General features: G+C 37.1%; 1 protein-coding gene across 4 annotated transcripts in view; it reads right to left on the bottom strand.

Moving 5' to 3' along the window:
* INTS2 (integrator complex subunit 2) overlaps positions 1-14,719 on the bottom strand; it is a 46,815-nt gene that overhangs the window by 17,781 nt on the left and 14,315 nt on the right. For all 4 annotated transcript variants that reach the window (XM_047707223.1, XM_047707222.1, XM_047707225.1 and 1 more), the window contains exons 10-16: positions 10,598-10,669; positions 10,400-10,514; positions 7,151-7,219; positions 4,921-5,055; positions 3,393-3,569; positions 2,511-2,619; positions 249-353 (exon numbers count right to left, since the gene is read on the bottom strand). In XM_047707223.1, coding sequence (XP_047563179.1) covers positions 249-353; positions 2,511-2,619; positions 3,393-3,569; positions 4,921-5,055; positions 7,151-7,219; positions 10,400-10,514; positions 10,598-10,669 — 782 coding nt within the window. The remainder of the gene's footprint in view (positions 1-248; positions 354-2,510; positions 2,620-3,392; positions 3,570-4,920; positions 5,056-7,150; positions 7,220-10,399; positions 10,515-10,597; positions 10,670-14,719) is intronic.

Here is a 14,719-nt window from a genome sequence, read left to right as displayed (position 1 = left end):
AAATAAAGTCAATAATATTATTTGACAGACAGAGATCACAAGTAAGCAGAGAGGCAGGCAGAGAGAGAGGAAGGGAAGCAGGCTCCCTGCTGAGCAGAGAGCCCGATGCGGGGCTCGATCCCAGGACCCTGGGATCATGACCTGAGCTGAAGGCAGAGGCTTTAACACACTGAGCCACCCAGGTGCCCCAACAGAAAGGTATTTTTTAACAATAAACATTAGCAGTAAAAAGCAAGCAAAACAAATACCTCCCAACTCCTGCTGCAGCCCTTGAGCCTGTCGAATAAGGAATTTGATGGGAATCTGATCCATTAAAGATGACGAATATGATTTGGGCTTTCTTTGCATGGCAGCTGTCAGTCAAAGATACAAAGTGTAAGGTAAGAACAGTGTAATAAACAATAGAACTCTTAACCTTCAACCTAAATGGAACAAAAACAACATTAGGTTACTTCTAACTCACTTAATCTGTGAATATGCTTCACAAAAAATGAAGAAATAATGGATACACAGGAAGAGCAAGAACATATCTAAGGGCAAGATCTGGAAAATGCCTCCAAATTGAAACCATTGATGAGAAAAGTCCTAAGTGAGAGAAGCCATCTGCAGGAGTGCCCTACACTAAAACACAAAATCAAACAAAACAAAATGAAACAAAACCCCTGATAAGTAACTCAAAACTCTCCCAAATCTAATTAGGAAAACTAAATTCAGTCATGACCATATGGGTTAAAGCTTCGTGACTCCAACAATCTTAATTTAATTATATATTATCGCAGTGACTCTTTTTAAAGGAAGCTGGGCAATATGAATTTAACTCCTTTCTCTCACAACTTCTATCTTCAACCAGAAAACAATTCTTTTTCTTTTTGAAGATTTTTTTTTTAAGATTTTATTTATTTATTTGACAGACAGAGATTACAAGTAGGCAGAGAGGCAGGCAGAGAGAGAGAGAGAGGGAAGCAGGCTCCCCGCTGAGCAGAGAGCCCAATGCGGTACTCGATCCCAGGACCCTGAGATCACGACCTGAGCCGAAGGCAGCGGCTTAACCCACTGAGCCACCCAGGCGCCCCTTTTTTGAAGATTTTATTTATTTATTTGACAGACAGAGATCACAAGTAGGCAGTGAGGGAGGCATAGAGAGAGGAGGGAGCAGGCTCCCCGCTGAGCAGAGAGCCCGATGCAGGGCTCGATCCCAGGACCCTGGGATTATGACCTGAGTCGAAGGCAGAGGCTTTAACCCACTGAACCACCCAGGTGCCCAACAATTCCTTTTTTAAAAAATCAAGTCCATCTTAGGGGTGCCTGGCTGGCTCAGTTTGTGGAGCATGCAACTCTTGCTCTCAGGGTTGTGAGTTTGAGCCCCATATTGGGTGTAGAGATTACTTAAAAATAAAAAACCTCATGTTCAAAAACCTTCAGTGGATTCTTATATCCCACAGAGTAAAGGTAGCTGCCAATCAACGCTATCTTTCTCTGTCTCATCTCCATCATATATATTTTTTAAATTTTATTTATTTATTTGTCAGAGAGGGAGAAAGCACACACACAAGGAGGAGGAACAGTGGGCACAGGGAAAGGGAGAAGCAGACTCCCCAGCACAAGGCTGAGCAGGGAGCCCAAGGTGGGGCTTGATCCCAGGACCCTAAGAACATGACTTGAGCCGAAGGCAGATGCTTTAACTGACTGAGCAGCCCAGTGGCTCCTACATTGTTTTTAAACTAATTACCCTAAAAGACAAGTGAAATTTTTTTTCAAATATAGAAAAACACACTGCTTTATACTGGTATCTTCTAGGTTAAATCTGATCTTCTGATACTATAGAAAGTAGTTAAGTTTGAAAGCCCAGTTCAATGATAATTTTAATGGCAAAATGAAACTCTTCTGTTATTTTTTTTTTTTTTTTTTTTTTTTTTATTTGACAGAGAGAGAGCACAAGCAGGCAGAGAGGCAGGCAGAGAGGCAGGCAGAGAGAGAGGAGGAAGCAGGCTCCCTGCTGAGCAGAGAGCCCGATGTGGGGCTCGATCCCAGGACCCTGAGATCATGACCTGAGCCAAAGGCAGCGGCTTAACCCACTGAGCCACCCAGGCGCCCCTTTTTTTCTGTTTTTGATTAGATTGCTATTCTTCACCTAATGGAAGGAAGGCAGGGCAAAGACTGAAATCAAGCAAAAAAAATAAATTTTCCGTTATATTTCCTTTAGGTTTATCTCTTAATTTATCAGCACTTAGTTAAGGTCCCTAAAATTATTAAAATACAGACAATTCAGTTATTAATTTAGGCTGCTAAAAAGAAGGCTGAGACTTAAAGGGTGGTTATGTACCCATCTATACATGTATTTACGCATCAGAGTATACAGTGCCCATGCTACAAAGACTACAGAATGGTACTGGAGCCTGTTAGAATATTTGACCTTATTTTCTCACATGACAGCTTGGAAAGTAACAAAATGTAAACAAATAAAATGAACTAGCACTAGAAACACTCCCCTATGTATACGTACAACTTACCTAAAGTCTTTGTGTTTGCTAGCAGGGCTTCCTCATAAGACAGTACATAGTAAAGCACCAAGAGCTGAGCTGTGATGCTAAAACGTTGATTAAGGCGGATGCTATCAGCCTGGAAGTAAGATTATAAACACTTAAGATACTGTTAAATTTCATGAGTGCTTTCTTGATGGCAAAAGCATTTTAAATAGACTATTCAGTTACTGTTCCCAAGCTCAGCTAAAACAGGAGAAACATTGCTACGTTTGCATTCAACTCAAAGAGACAACTTGAAGTTTCAATTTGAGGTGGCATGGGAGAGCAAAGGCAACATGCCTAACAGTCTTTACGATTATAAAAAGGACTTCCTTCAGCTGTTCCTTAACAGCAAATCCATCAGGCTGCTTCTGAAAAAGGTTTACAGGAGTCTCAAATACTACCTGGAATTACCAGGAAGAAAATAACTCCTAAAAAAAACATAGTGTGCATTTGAATACATTTGTGAAAAATACAACTACTTTTTCTCTCTTAAAAGATGGAGAAAAAAGATTTTCTTCAAATTTCCCATTTGAATCTAAGTAGATCTTAGATTCCCAGGAAGCTAAATAAACCTCTGTTGACCATGTTGAGATGTCACATACTCCTTCGTATATGCACAACTCTCCAGGGCACTCTTTAGACTTTAAAATGGAGCTCTTTCGAAGATTTCCTCAGAAAGTACCTCTTCAACAAACTACTTGGAACTAATAGCATACTTGTAATTTCATAAGTGATCTGAAGAAATGTAATCCCATTTCAAAGTCAGAACCACCTAGAAGTCCTCTAATAATCCAAGGAAAAATATGGAACAAGTCAGAAGAATAAAAGAAAAATCAGCTAATCAATGTACGAGAACTACTATGTTACCCCAATGACTCCTTGGAAAATACTGAGGATCTCCTGTTCTGTAACTGGCTGATTTGTGGCTTCTGGATTAGATTTAGATGCAGGAGTAAGTATGGAATTTATGTACACGTCAATCAGAGGAAGTAATTGAGGATGAAGCGGAGTAGAGGTTTCACATAGCTGTCTATAGATCCAGTCCTAAAAAAGAAGGTTATAGGCAATAAATCACTTATGGCAATAAGAAAAAGCAAACTTTATTAAGAACATACAATTTACATGATTTACGAGTCAGTGAAAATATTAACTTCTAGCAGCTACAAATATATTACCCAGTTTCACAACTGTCTTTGATCTAAAAATATGAATTACTTTTATATCCTAATCAAGACTATTGTCCGGTGGAAGATAAATATATAATGAGGAATTTGGGTTTTGAATTTGGATTTGAGGTTTTTAATGTATTAGTTTTTAAGTAGTAAGAAAAATATTTTAAGTCCCTACTATATCTGTATTTTGAGCACCATCTGTGTTGTAGAAGACCCCACAGCACAGAGGAATTGAGGGAGAGGGATAGTTCTTCACAGCAAATCTTGAGGTAGATTAAGAAAGTGGCCTTGGCAACCACTTACAGGAGACCATCACTTAACTACACGTGGACAGAGGATATGTGGATACATTGGGTGTGCATTCAGACTCTTAATCTATTTCATGTGCTAAAAACATAAAGAAGTAGAAGATACAATCTACCTAGAAAATAACTCCACTAAATCATGAAAACAAGGATAGTTAAAGGTGATATATCAATGCATATATTGTTGATTGTTCTTTATAAATAGAAGAGCCTCTAGAAAAGGCTCAGATTTCTTTACCTTCTTGGGACTTATCTGTCTCTTTAGAAGGCCTTTTAATTGTTTGATATAGCCAACTATAATTAATGGAAAATACGTCCAAGTATGTATATTAGGTGTTAGCTGTCCTTGTGACAAAAGTACAAATGCTGCTCATGGCTGATAATGAACTTTCTCAGTTTGGTGAACAAAACCAAAGTATAGAAAATGGCAATTTGGGGTGCCTGGGTGGCTCAGTCATTCAGTGTCTGCCTTTGGCTTGGATCATGATCCAAGAGTCCTGGGATCAAGCCCCACATCGGGCTCCTGTTCAGCAGGAAGTCTGCTTCTCCCTCTCCTACTCCCGCTGCTTATGCCCTCTCTCACTATTTCTCTCTCTCTGTCAAATAAATAAATAAAATCATAAAAAAAAAAAAAAAAGAAAATGGCAATTTTTTACCAAGTTTTAAAGAAATAGCCACATGATATTATTGAAATTTTAAATGGATTAGTAATACTGCACATTTTGTCAATAACTTAAGAGTTATATTGTTTAAAAAATCTGAAATTATAGTTCTAGTTACTACATATAAATGATTAGTAATTAGACATATTTCATAAACACAAAACCCACAGAAGAAGTCTATTAACTGAAAAAGAGCTAGAAAAAAATAAATAAATAAAATTGGGTTGTAGCTTGATATATAAATTTAAGATCATACTTTTATTGACACTTTGTGCTTGGTAAAGGAACGACTCCTGAGAAGCTGGTAAATACAATGAATAGGCAAAAATCCAGTAATGTTGGCACTCAGGTTGCTGGTGACAGGGACCCGAACAGCATGAGCTGTGACAACCTAAAAGGGAAAAATAGTATTAATACATATGACAGAAGCAAATATAAAATTATTCTGTAAGAGAGAGGATTAGCAGGTAGAGTGTCAATACTTAATACAAATGTGGCCCTTAGGAATGAATGAGAAAAACTAATTATTGCAAGATTTAATTATTTCTAGATGATAAGGCAGCATACATTTAGGGATCTGTAAAACACTCTAATTTTTTAGATTTGTTTTTAAACATAGGTATGTTGACAGTAATGTAGTAAGGTAAAAACACACAAAATTTGGAATTCTAAAATCTGGGCTCAGTGACTTCAGATAAGTCACTTTATCTTCCCAGCCTATTTTCACATCTATAAAATGGGACAATATAGTCTCACCTGCCTCAAAAAGTTTTTGTGAGGGGGAAAAACTGAAAAATATGTTTGAAAAACATATGTGAATTATAAAGTATCAATTCTTTATATGTGACATAAATTCTCTATATGTGATATAAATGATCACATAAATATAAACAGGGATTTTTATTGTTATTCTCATTGTTTTCAAAGACCCTCCCCAAAGTCCAGTGAGTTCAAATAAAAACATAAAAAATAACTTCTGAGTCTCCTATGCACTATTTATGTCTGTTTTGTGGGAGTGTATGTGTATTGAGGGAAGAAAGGAAAGTTTGGTATAGGGATGAGAATATTATCCTAAAAGAAGCAACACTTATGCATCTATGAGCATTCTCAAATATCTCATTTTTTCAGAAATATATATGCTTTTTGTAACCCCAAGTTTAAACTGACTAATCTGGGAATTAGTTTTCAATTTCAGAATTGTCTCTTTTGCTGAAAAAATAAAATATCCGGGGCACCTGGGTGGCTCAGTGGGTTAAGCCGCTGCCTTCGGCTCAGGTCATGATCTCAGGGTCCTGGGATCGAGCCCCGCATCGGGCTCTCTGCTCAGCAGGGAGCCTGCTTCCTCCTCTCTCTCTGCCTGCCTCTCTGCCTGCTTGTGATCTCTCTTTGTCAAATAAATAAATAAAATCTTAAAAAAAAAATAAAAAATAAAAAATAAAATATCCTCAGGTTTACATATGGACAAAAGTGCTAAGGCAAAATAAGAACATGTAAATATAATAATAAAGAATTCAGGGGTGCCTGAGTGGGGTGCCTGAGTGGCTCAGTCAGTTAAGCATCCAACTCTTGATCTCAGCTCAGGTCTTGATCTCCGGGTCATGAGTTCCAGCCCCCAAATAGGTTCCATGTCCAGCCTACTTAAAAAAAAATTTTTTTAAAATAAAGAATTTAGACCCCAGCTTATAATTTATATAAAAATGAATGTTATAGGGGCACCTGGGTGGCTCAGTGGGTTAAGCCGCTGCCTTCGGCTCAGGTCATGATCCCAGAGTCCTGGGATCGAGTCCCGCATCGGGCTTGCTGCTCAGCAGGAAGCCTGCTTCCCTTCCTCTCTCTCTCTGCCTGCCTCTCTGCCTACTTGTGATCTCTCTCTGTCAAATAAATAAATAAAATCTTAAAAAAAAAAAAATGAATGTTACAGCCTAAAATTTTAAACAAGTTTTTTCTCCTGACAAACCCGAATGATTATCCCATGTGAGATCCTACCACCAATACCAAAGACCATATTCTTAAGCATTTATTCAACATCTCCAAAACATATAAATTTAAAGCATGCTTTTGTATGTAATAAGTAAATGGGATGATTCTTTATAGAAATTTTAAAAGATAAATAAACTGAGGTGCCTAAGTGGCTCCGTCAATTAAGCGTCTGTCTTGGTGTCAGTTCATGATCTCAGGGTCCTGGGATCGCCCCCCCCCCCCCACCCCCCGCCTCCATATCTGGCTTCCTGCTCTGTGGAGAGTCTCTCTGTCCCTCTCCTTCTGCCTGTTCCCCACACTTAGCACCCCCGCCTCAGATAAGTAAATAAAATCTTTAAACAAAATTTTAATAAAAAAATGAAGATTAAATTAACTATCATTGGAAACTAAAAAGGAATAGAACAAGACCATAGCATTCTCTTAAGCTGAGATATACAAGTTTCCCCCCAAAGAATGTTGCAAAAGAAAGTTAAAGAAATACCTAAGAATAAAGTGAAAAGAAGTACCTGCTCAGTAAAAATTTCCTGTGTGAAGATAGTCTTCATCCTGCTCAAGGAGCTTGGCTTAATCACAATCTAAAACAACCAAAAAAATTCTAACAGCAAGTAAAAATACATGAAGCACACTTTTCTCTGATAAATATATTCTCTAACATGGCTGTGATATGTAAAATTAATGTTCAAATACTCTATTTCAAAAGTGGCTTCTCAAACCCAACATCAAAGTGTTTTTCCTCAGACACTGAATCAACATACAAAATTACTTAGTAAATATTACTATCAGCCTTTCAAGTCAATGGCAAGAAGTGGATTATTCAATAAATGAAGGTGAAATAGCTACCTTTCTGGGGAATAAATAAATAAACATATATATGCATGTTTATATATACCTATATATATCTGTACACATGACACCATACCCAAAATGAACTTGAGTGTACTAAAGATTTAAATGTGAAACATGAAGCCACAAAAACATTAGAAAAAAATATAGGTAACCGTTTCTTTAAACCTGAAGAAAGAGAAACATTTTTTTCCATTAAAAAAAATTTTGTGGGGGCGCCTGGGTGGCTCAGCCGTTAAGCATCTGCCTTCAGTTCAGGTCATGATCCCAGGGTCCTGGGATTGAGCCCCACATCGGGCTCCCTGCTTAGTGGGAAGCCTGCTTCTCCCTCTCACACTCCCCTTGCTTGTGTTCCCTCTCTCGCTGTGTCTCTATCAAATAAATAAATAAAATCTTAAAATTTTTTTTTCTTTTTTTAAGTAATCTCTATGCCCAACATGGGGCTCAAATTTACCACCCCAAGATCCAGTCATATGGTCTACCAACTGAGCCAGCCAGGGTCCCCCCCAAACTTTTTTTTTTAAGATAAACATTTCTAAGTGTAACAGCAAAGTAGGAACCAAAAAGGAAATACTATATATTCTATACACACTCACAAAAATAATTTCCATATGGCCAAAAAGACTGAGAAGAATAATTGCAACATATTGTACTTCTCACTTTAAAGATACTATGGACTATCAGATATGCTGATTTAATAGTAACATTTCAAGAGGCACCTGGGTGGCTCAGTTGGTTAAATGGCTGCCTTCAGCTCAGGTCATAATCTCAGGCTCCTGAGATCAAGTCCCACATCAGGCTCCCTGCTCAGTGGGAAGTCTGCTGCTTCCCCTGCTTGTACTCTCTCCCTCTCTCAAATAAATAAAATCTTTAAGAACAAAAAAATAACTTTTCAAGAAAAAAAGTGAGGGGAGGGAATACTACCATATTACATTACAAGTCAACTATAAAATAAAGCCCCATTTCAATACTAGATAAAAAACGTGCCTTGAAATCAATGAAACATGGTATATAAGGCATAATGGCATATCATGTATATGCCATTTGATCAGTAAGAGGAAAAATAAATCAATAAGAATCCCTATAGGAAAATTAGGACATTGATAAGCTTCTGCACAAAAGAAATGAACCAGCCAAGGGGCACCTAAATAGCTCAGTCAGTTAAGCATCTGCATTTGGCTCAAGACAAGATCCGGTTTTCTGGGATCAAGCCCCACACTGGGTTCCTTGCGCCGCAGGGAGTCTACGTCTCCCTCTCCCTCTATTCTTTCCCTGCTCATGCTCTCTCTCTCAAATAAATAAATTAAAAATCTTTAAAAAAAAAAAAAAAGGAATAAGCCAAAACAGAGATTTTTAAAACTACCCCCCCAAAAACAACCATTATAAACTATAACTAAAACAGAATAATTAAAACTATAGTTCCACTAGTAATGGATGAAAAGCAAAATAAGTGAGACCATCTTTCATCAATCAAAATTGTAAAGATTAAAAAGAATGGTAATGCCCAGTAGTAGTGAGAGTCTAGTTAACTAGCACTCTCATACACTGATGGGAACAGTTAAACTGCTATAATCTTTCTTAAAGGTAATCTGGCAATACTCATTAAACAACTTAACATCATCATATTCTGACTGCTAGAATTATTCCTAAGAAGTTAATCCAAAAACTGTTTAAAGGGGACACCTGCCTAGCTCAGTTGGTAGAGAACGCAACTCTTGATCTTGGGGTCCTGAGTTCAAAGCCCACGTTGGGTGTAGAGATTTCTTTAAAAAAAAAAAAAAAAAAAAACAGGGCGCCTGGGTGGCTCAGTGGGTTAAGCCTCTGCCTTCGGCTCAGGTCCTGATCTCAGGGTCCTGGGATCGAGCCCCACATCGGGCTCTCTGCTCGGCAGGGAGCCTGCCTCTCCCCACCGCGTCTCTGCCTGCCTCTCTGCCTACTTGTGATCTCTCTCTCTGTCAAATAAATAAATAAAATCTTAAAAAAAAAAACTGTTTAAAGATAAACACGTGAGTGCTTCTGTATGTATTTATGTAAATAAGGATAACCATCTAAGCACCATTCAGAAACTGGAAAATCTACATGGCAAAAAGAAAGGATCCATTAAGAAAGTCATGATTGGTACATAAGATGAACCAAGGTACAGTCAATGAGACAGTATATTGAATTAGAACATTTAATTGAGCTCCCTTCTCAGTGGGGGGTCTGTTTCTCCCTCTGCCCCTCACCCTGCTTGTACTCTCTCTCTCTCTCGGTCTTTCTCAAATAAACAAAAATCTTAAAAAAAAAAAAAGAAAGGACATTTATTGATATGAGGAAATGCCATCACATATCAGTTAAGTTCTTTAAATTACAAAATATATATATCAATGTAAAGAAAGAACAGAAAAATGTTAACAGTAGTATAGTTGATATCTTGAACAATGAAATAATTTTCTTCCTTTCTTTTGTGTTCTCCAAGCTTTCTATATTTTGGGGTTTCCCAACTTTCTATATTGAACATATTTTATTCTTGTAAATAAATGTTTTCATAATATACATTTTTTTTCTAAGAGCTCCTGGCAAAATTTCAAACTATTAAACTAAAATTACTTCAAAATGGAAACAAAATGTACTGTGGACTCCGAGAAACAAACTGAGGGTTTTGGAGGGGAAGGAGATGGGGGGATGGGTGAGCCTGATGGTGGGCATTATGGAGGGCACGTACTGAGTGGAGCACTGAGTGTGGTGCATAAACAATGAATTTTGGAACACTGAAAGAAATAAAATAAAATGAAAATAAAATAAAACATAAAATTAAAAATGTATATTTATAAAACAAACAAAAAAATGTACTGTACACTACAAAAAAAAAAAAAAAAAACAACACCCAGTTTAGAACTCTCTTCCTTAGAAAGAAGATAAAAGAAAATTACCTTCATCCCCAAAGTGGAACAGACCAAGTCAATGATAGCACTAAGTTGGTTGCTGTGAAAGTACATAGCAACCAATAACAGCATTTCCCCAAAAGAAGCAGAGACACCAGAAGTACTGTTGAAACAAAAAAGAAAATATGAATTTCCAAAGAGAAGATAAGAAACACTTACTAACTGCAACAAATAAAGTCATCTTACCTTTCAAAATAAGCTTCTTCTTTTATCATCCAACTTAGCCACACTACCATTAGCTGCTCCTGTTCAGGTGTACTATATAAAACATACAAGAAAGCCACTGGCTTAAACCAGATATACTAGCATAAGAATGAGAAAACATTCTGGAATTATTTTTAGCAGAAATTACTTTTTCCTTCCCTATTTTGAAATAATCCATTCAAATTAATTGCTTTTGAAATGGCCATTACCTGTCATTGAAATATGAAGTAGTTTCAGAGATGAAGAATAAGACCCTTTGCTTTTATAAATGTGAACAAACTCTTTCAAAGGCTTAATTACTGCATCTGCAACTTGGAGAGAGTGAACTTCCTCTTATTTTTTTAGAAAAGCAAAGACCTTCTGGGATTAAAATGGTAGAAGAACTATATTAACAGCTAAAATTTCATATAGAAAAAAACCTAGAGTTAAGACACTCATCAATAAGTCTCAAACTAAGGGGCGCCTGGGTGGCTCAGTGGGTTAAAGCCTCTGCCTTCGGCTCAGGTCATGATCCCAGGGTCCTGGGATCGAGCCCCGCATCAGGCTCTCTGCTCAGCAGGGAGCCTGCTTCCTCCTCTCTCTCTGCTTGCCTCTCTGCCTACCTGTGATCTCTGTCTGTCAGATAAATAAAATCTTTAAAAATAATAATAATAAGTCTCAAACTGAGTACTAGAGAAATAACAAGGAAAATGAAATTTAATTTACAGAAACATTTTGAGCAGAACTCAAAATTAAAGAGAAATAAGTGATCACTATTCAAAGAAAAAGAAAAAAGAGCCAAGGGGTCATGAAACATAAAAAATGATTATAAAAATGTACCAACAATGTTTTAATAGGGAATTCCTAGACTTACCTTGAAAGATACAAGTCAACTTTGACTTGTGAAAATAATTTTTTATTTTCTTCTACTTCACTGCAGTGTAAATGAGTAAAACAAAAAGCAACTAAAAAGCCTGCTATCCCAAGCTAAGAAAATTTAAAAGGTCATTCTCAACTATACCTAAACCATTCCACTGATAAAAGGCAGCATTATATAGTAGAAAGGTAACAGCCTTTAGGGCATGGGAGAGCTCAGAAGGAATCCTACCTCTGTTAATGACTGGTAATGTGATCTCAAACAAGAAATTTGAATGATCCTTCTGAACTTCAACTCTCCTATCCAAAAATACAGATAGAAATACCCACCTTCTAGAAGCAATGAAGATTACAATTTTAGCAATTACTTCAGGTAAAGAGAAAAGAGAGCACTTCATTTTATTACCTATTTTCACACCCTACTAAAACTCTAAACTACATTAAAGGGATTTTCCTAAAATCGCATAAATGCATAAGATGATGCTGAGGGACAACAACACAAAATACTGGAAGCAAGAGCACATAGAGAAGAGTGGTAACTAATTCAGCAGACCCAAGAAAGCAGAATACTAGACTAGCAGGAGGGAAAAGCCAATCCACTTTATACCACAGAATCCCCAAAGATTCTGTCAGGAACTGACAGTTCCAGGGAGTTCTGGGAGGGAGAGTGAAGACCGACTTAACTAAAAAGATCAACAGTCTATATAGGTAGCAGACCTATATAGATCACCTCCTCCATTCCACACAATTGGATGAATTCCCACCCCCCAGCAGAAAGAAGATGGGAGATTTGTGCTCTGGAGATGGTGAAAGAGGGTGTCTCTGAACTGAGGATCAACCAGGGATATTTGCGACACCATTCTAAAAGTAGAATTAAGTGAATGATCATACTGCAGACTCAGATCTCCCAGCCCTTAACTTTGCTTATGGGTTTCTTGTCAGTTCTTTATTCTCCAGGTAAGGCAAAAGTCTTCTCTAAGAATCTGATAAGCCCAATAGTTTCTCAAAGAGCCACCTATGCATAAAAAGACTCAATCTGCTTTTTAGTTTCTTACTCTTTTTAAAAAAAATATTTATTTGAGAGAGAGAAAGAGAGAGGGAGCTCCACAAGGAGCTCCATCTCACGACCCTGAGATCATAACCTGAGCCAAAATCAAGACCCAGACACTCAACATACTGAGCCATCCAGGCACCCCTCCTACTCTTAAATATAACAATCTAGGATGATCAAAGCCCTGAAAAAAAAGTTTCTAACTTGAAAAATAGAGACCCAAAAAAAGCAGGGGAAAAAAAACCTTAGAGAAAACAACAGTACTAATAAAACCTCTTCAATCCTTATGATTAATATCAGAGAAATCATGGCACCATGAAGCAACAGCTACCGTATAGAAGAAATAACCAGAAAACAAAAAAAAAAAAGAGCTCTTAGATGTCAAAAATGACAGAGGATTGGAAGTTGAAAACAAATCCTTTGATGGTAGAATAAGCAGTATCTTTTTAAAGTGATAAAAATGTTCCCAAATTAGATTGTGGTAATGTTTGTACAACTTTATAAATATACTTAAAACTGTTAAATTGTACACTTTAAAATGGGCAAATTTTATGGTATGTAAATGGTCTCTCAACTAAGCTGTTTTTTAAAAAGTAGAACAAGACAAAGATAAGGAAAATAGGAAGGATAAGAAAATAAGATAATCATTTCAGGAAGTCCAATATCCAAATAAGAGAAGGTTTGGGATAGGAAAAAAAGTCATGTGGAACACTGACAACAAATAAGTTTAAGAAAATTTCCTAGAACTGAAGGACATGAGTTCTCAGGTTGAAAGAGTTTACTGAATACCTACCACAATAGATAAAAGCAGGTATACCATCCAAAAATTTCAAAACCCTAGGGACAAAAAGCTAATCCTTCATGTCTCCATATTTAAAAAAAAAAAAAACCAGGCTAAACACACACAAAAAAAAAACAAGAATCAGAATGTCATCGGATTTCTCAACAGCAACACTAAAAGTCAGAAGACAATGCAGCAAGATTTTCAAAATTCTCAAAGGAAATTATTTCCAACCCCAAATTCTAAACCCTATGAAACTGTCAATCAAGTGCTAAAGTAGAATAAAGACATTTTCAGAAATACCCAGTCTCAAAATAACTGACCTCCCACATACCCATGCTAAAGAAGCAAAATGAGAAAGCAATTTAAAAAAACGGACATGTGTTGCGGTGCCTGGCTGGCTCAGTCAGTAGAGCATGCAACTCTTGATCTTGAGATTATAAATTCAAGCCCACATTGGGTGTACAGATTACTTTAAAAAATAAAATCCAAAAAAAATAAAATAAAATAAAATAAAATCCTGGGGTGCCTGGGTGGCTCGGTCAGTTAAGCTTCTGCCATCAGCTCAAGTCATGGTCCCAGGGTATGAATCGAATCCACATCAGGCTGTCTGCTCAGTTTCTCCCTCTCCCTCTGACACTCCCCCTGCTTGTGGTCTCACTCTCATTCTCTCTCTCAAATAAATAAGTAAAATCTTTTTAAAAAATTAATAAATTAAAATAAAACCTTAAAAAAGAGAGAGAGAAAGAGAGATGGAAGATATAGGAAACAGGAGATCCAACAAAGGAGATGTGAAGCAAGTCCTGAAAATAATAGTGAAGAGCAATTCCAGGATGAGAGCTGTGTACCAGATGTAGAAGTAACCAGTTCAGAGAGTCAGGAGAGCTTCCTTAAGAAAATAAAGTTGACAGAATAAGGAGTCTGAAGATCTTGAAGGGAGGTTGAGATTGGCAGATATTGAAGTTGCATTAACGTTAAGTACTCAGAACAAAGAGCAAATGAAAAACAGACAAAACACGGGATAATTATTAAGACAAAAGCAAGTTTTACAGAAGAAAAGTCATCATCTGTTACATGGCTAACAAAATGAACAATAGAGGCAATACGAACAACTATGTATTTGTCAAAGCGAACTTGCAATATAACTGTACTGGGACAACGGGGAGATGGGAAGGATATGGAGATGCGCTGGGTCGGGGGGAAGACAAGAAAGAGACAACTAATTCCTCATCTTTCATTGTAGGAAATCCACAATTACTCCTAAAACTGAAAAACCAAAAATACAGCAAATCAAACACGTTATTTAAAGATGAGGAAGTGAAAAAACCAAAAGCATCGGCTAAAAGAACTGAAGGAAGTTGAAAGAAGTTGCCTCAAGGGAAGGGGAAACAGGATGGAAGGGTACAGGGGCTGCTAT

Source organism: Lutra lutra, chromosome 16 (assembly GCF_902655055.1).
Source record: "Lutra lutra chromosome 16, mLutLut1.2, whole genome shotgun sequence".
Lineage (NCBI taxonomy): Eukaryota > Metazoa > Chordata > Mammalia > Carnivora > Mustelidae > Lutra > Lutra lutra.
Note: the sequence above shows the minus strand (reverse complement) of the source record. Positions and strands in the feature narration are given on the sequence as shown.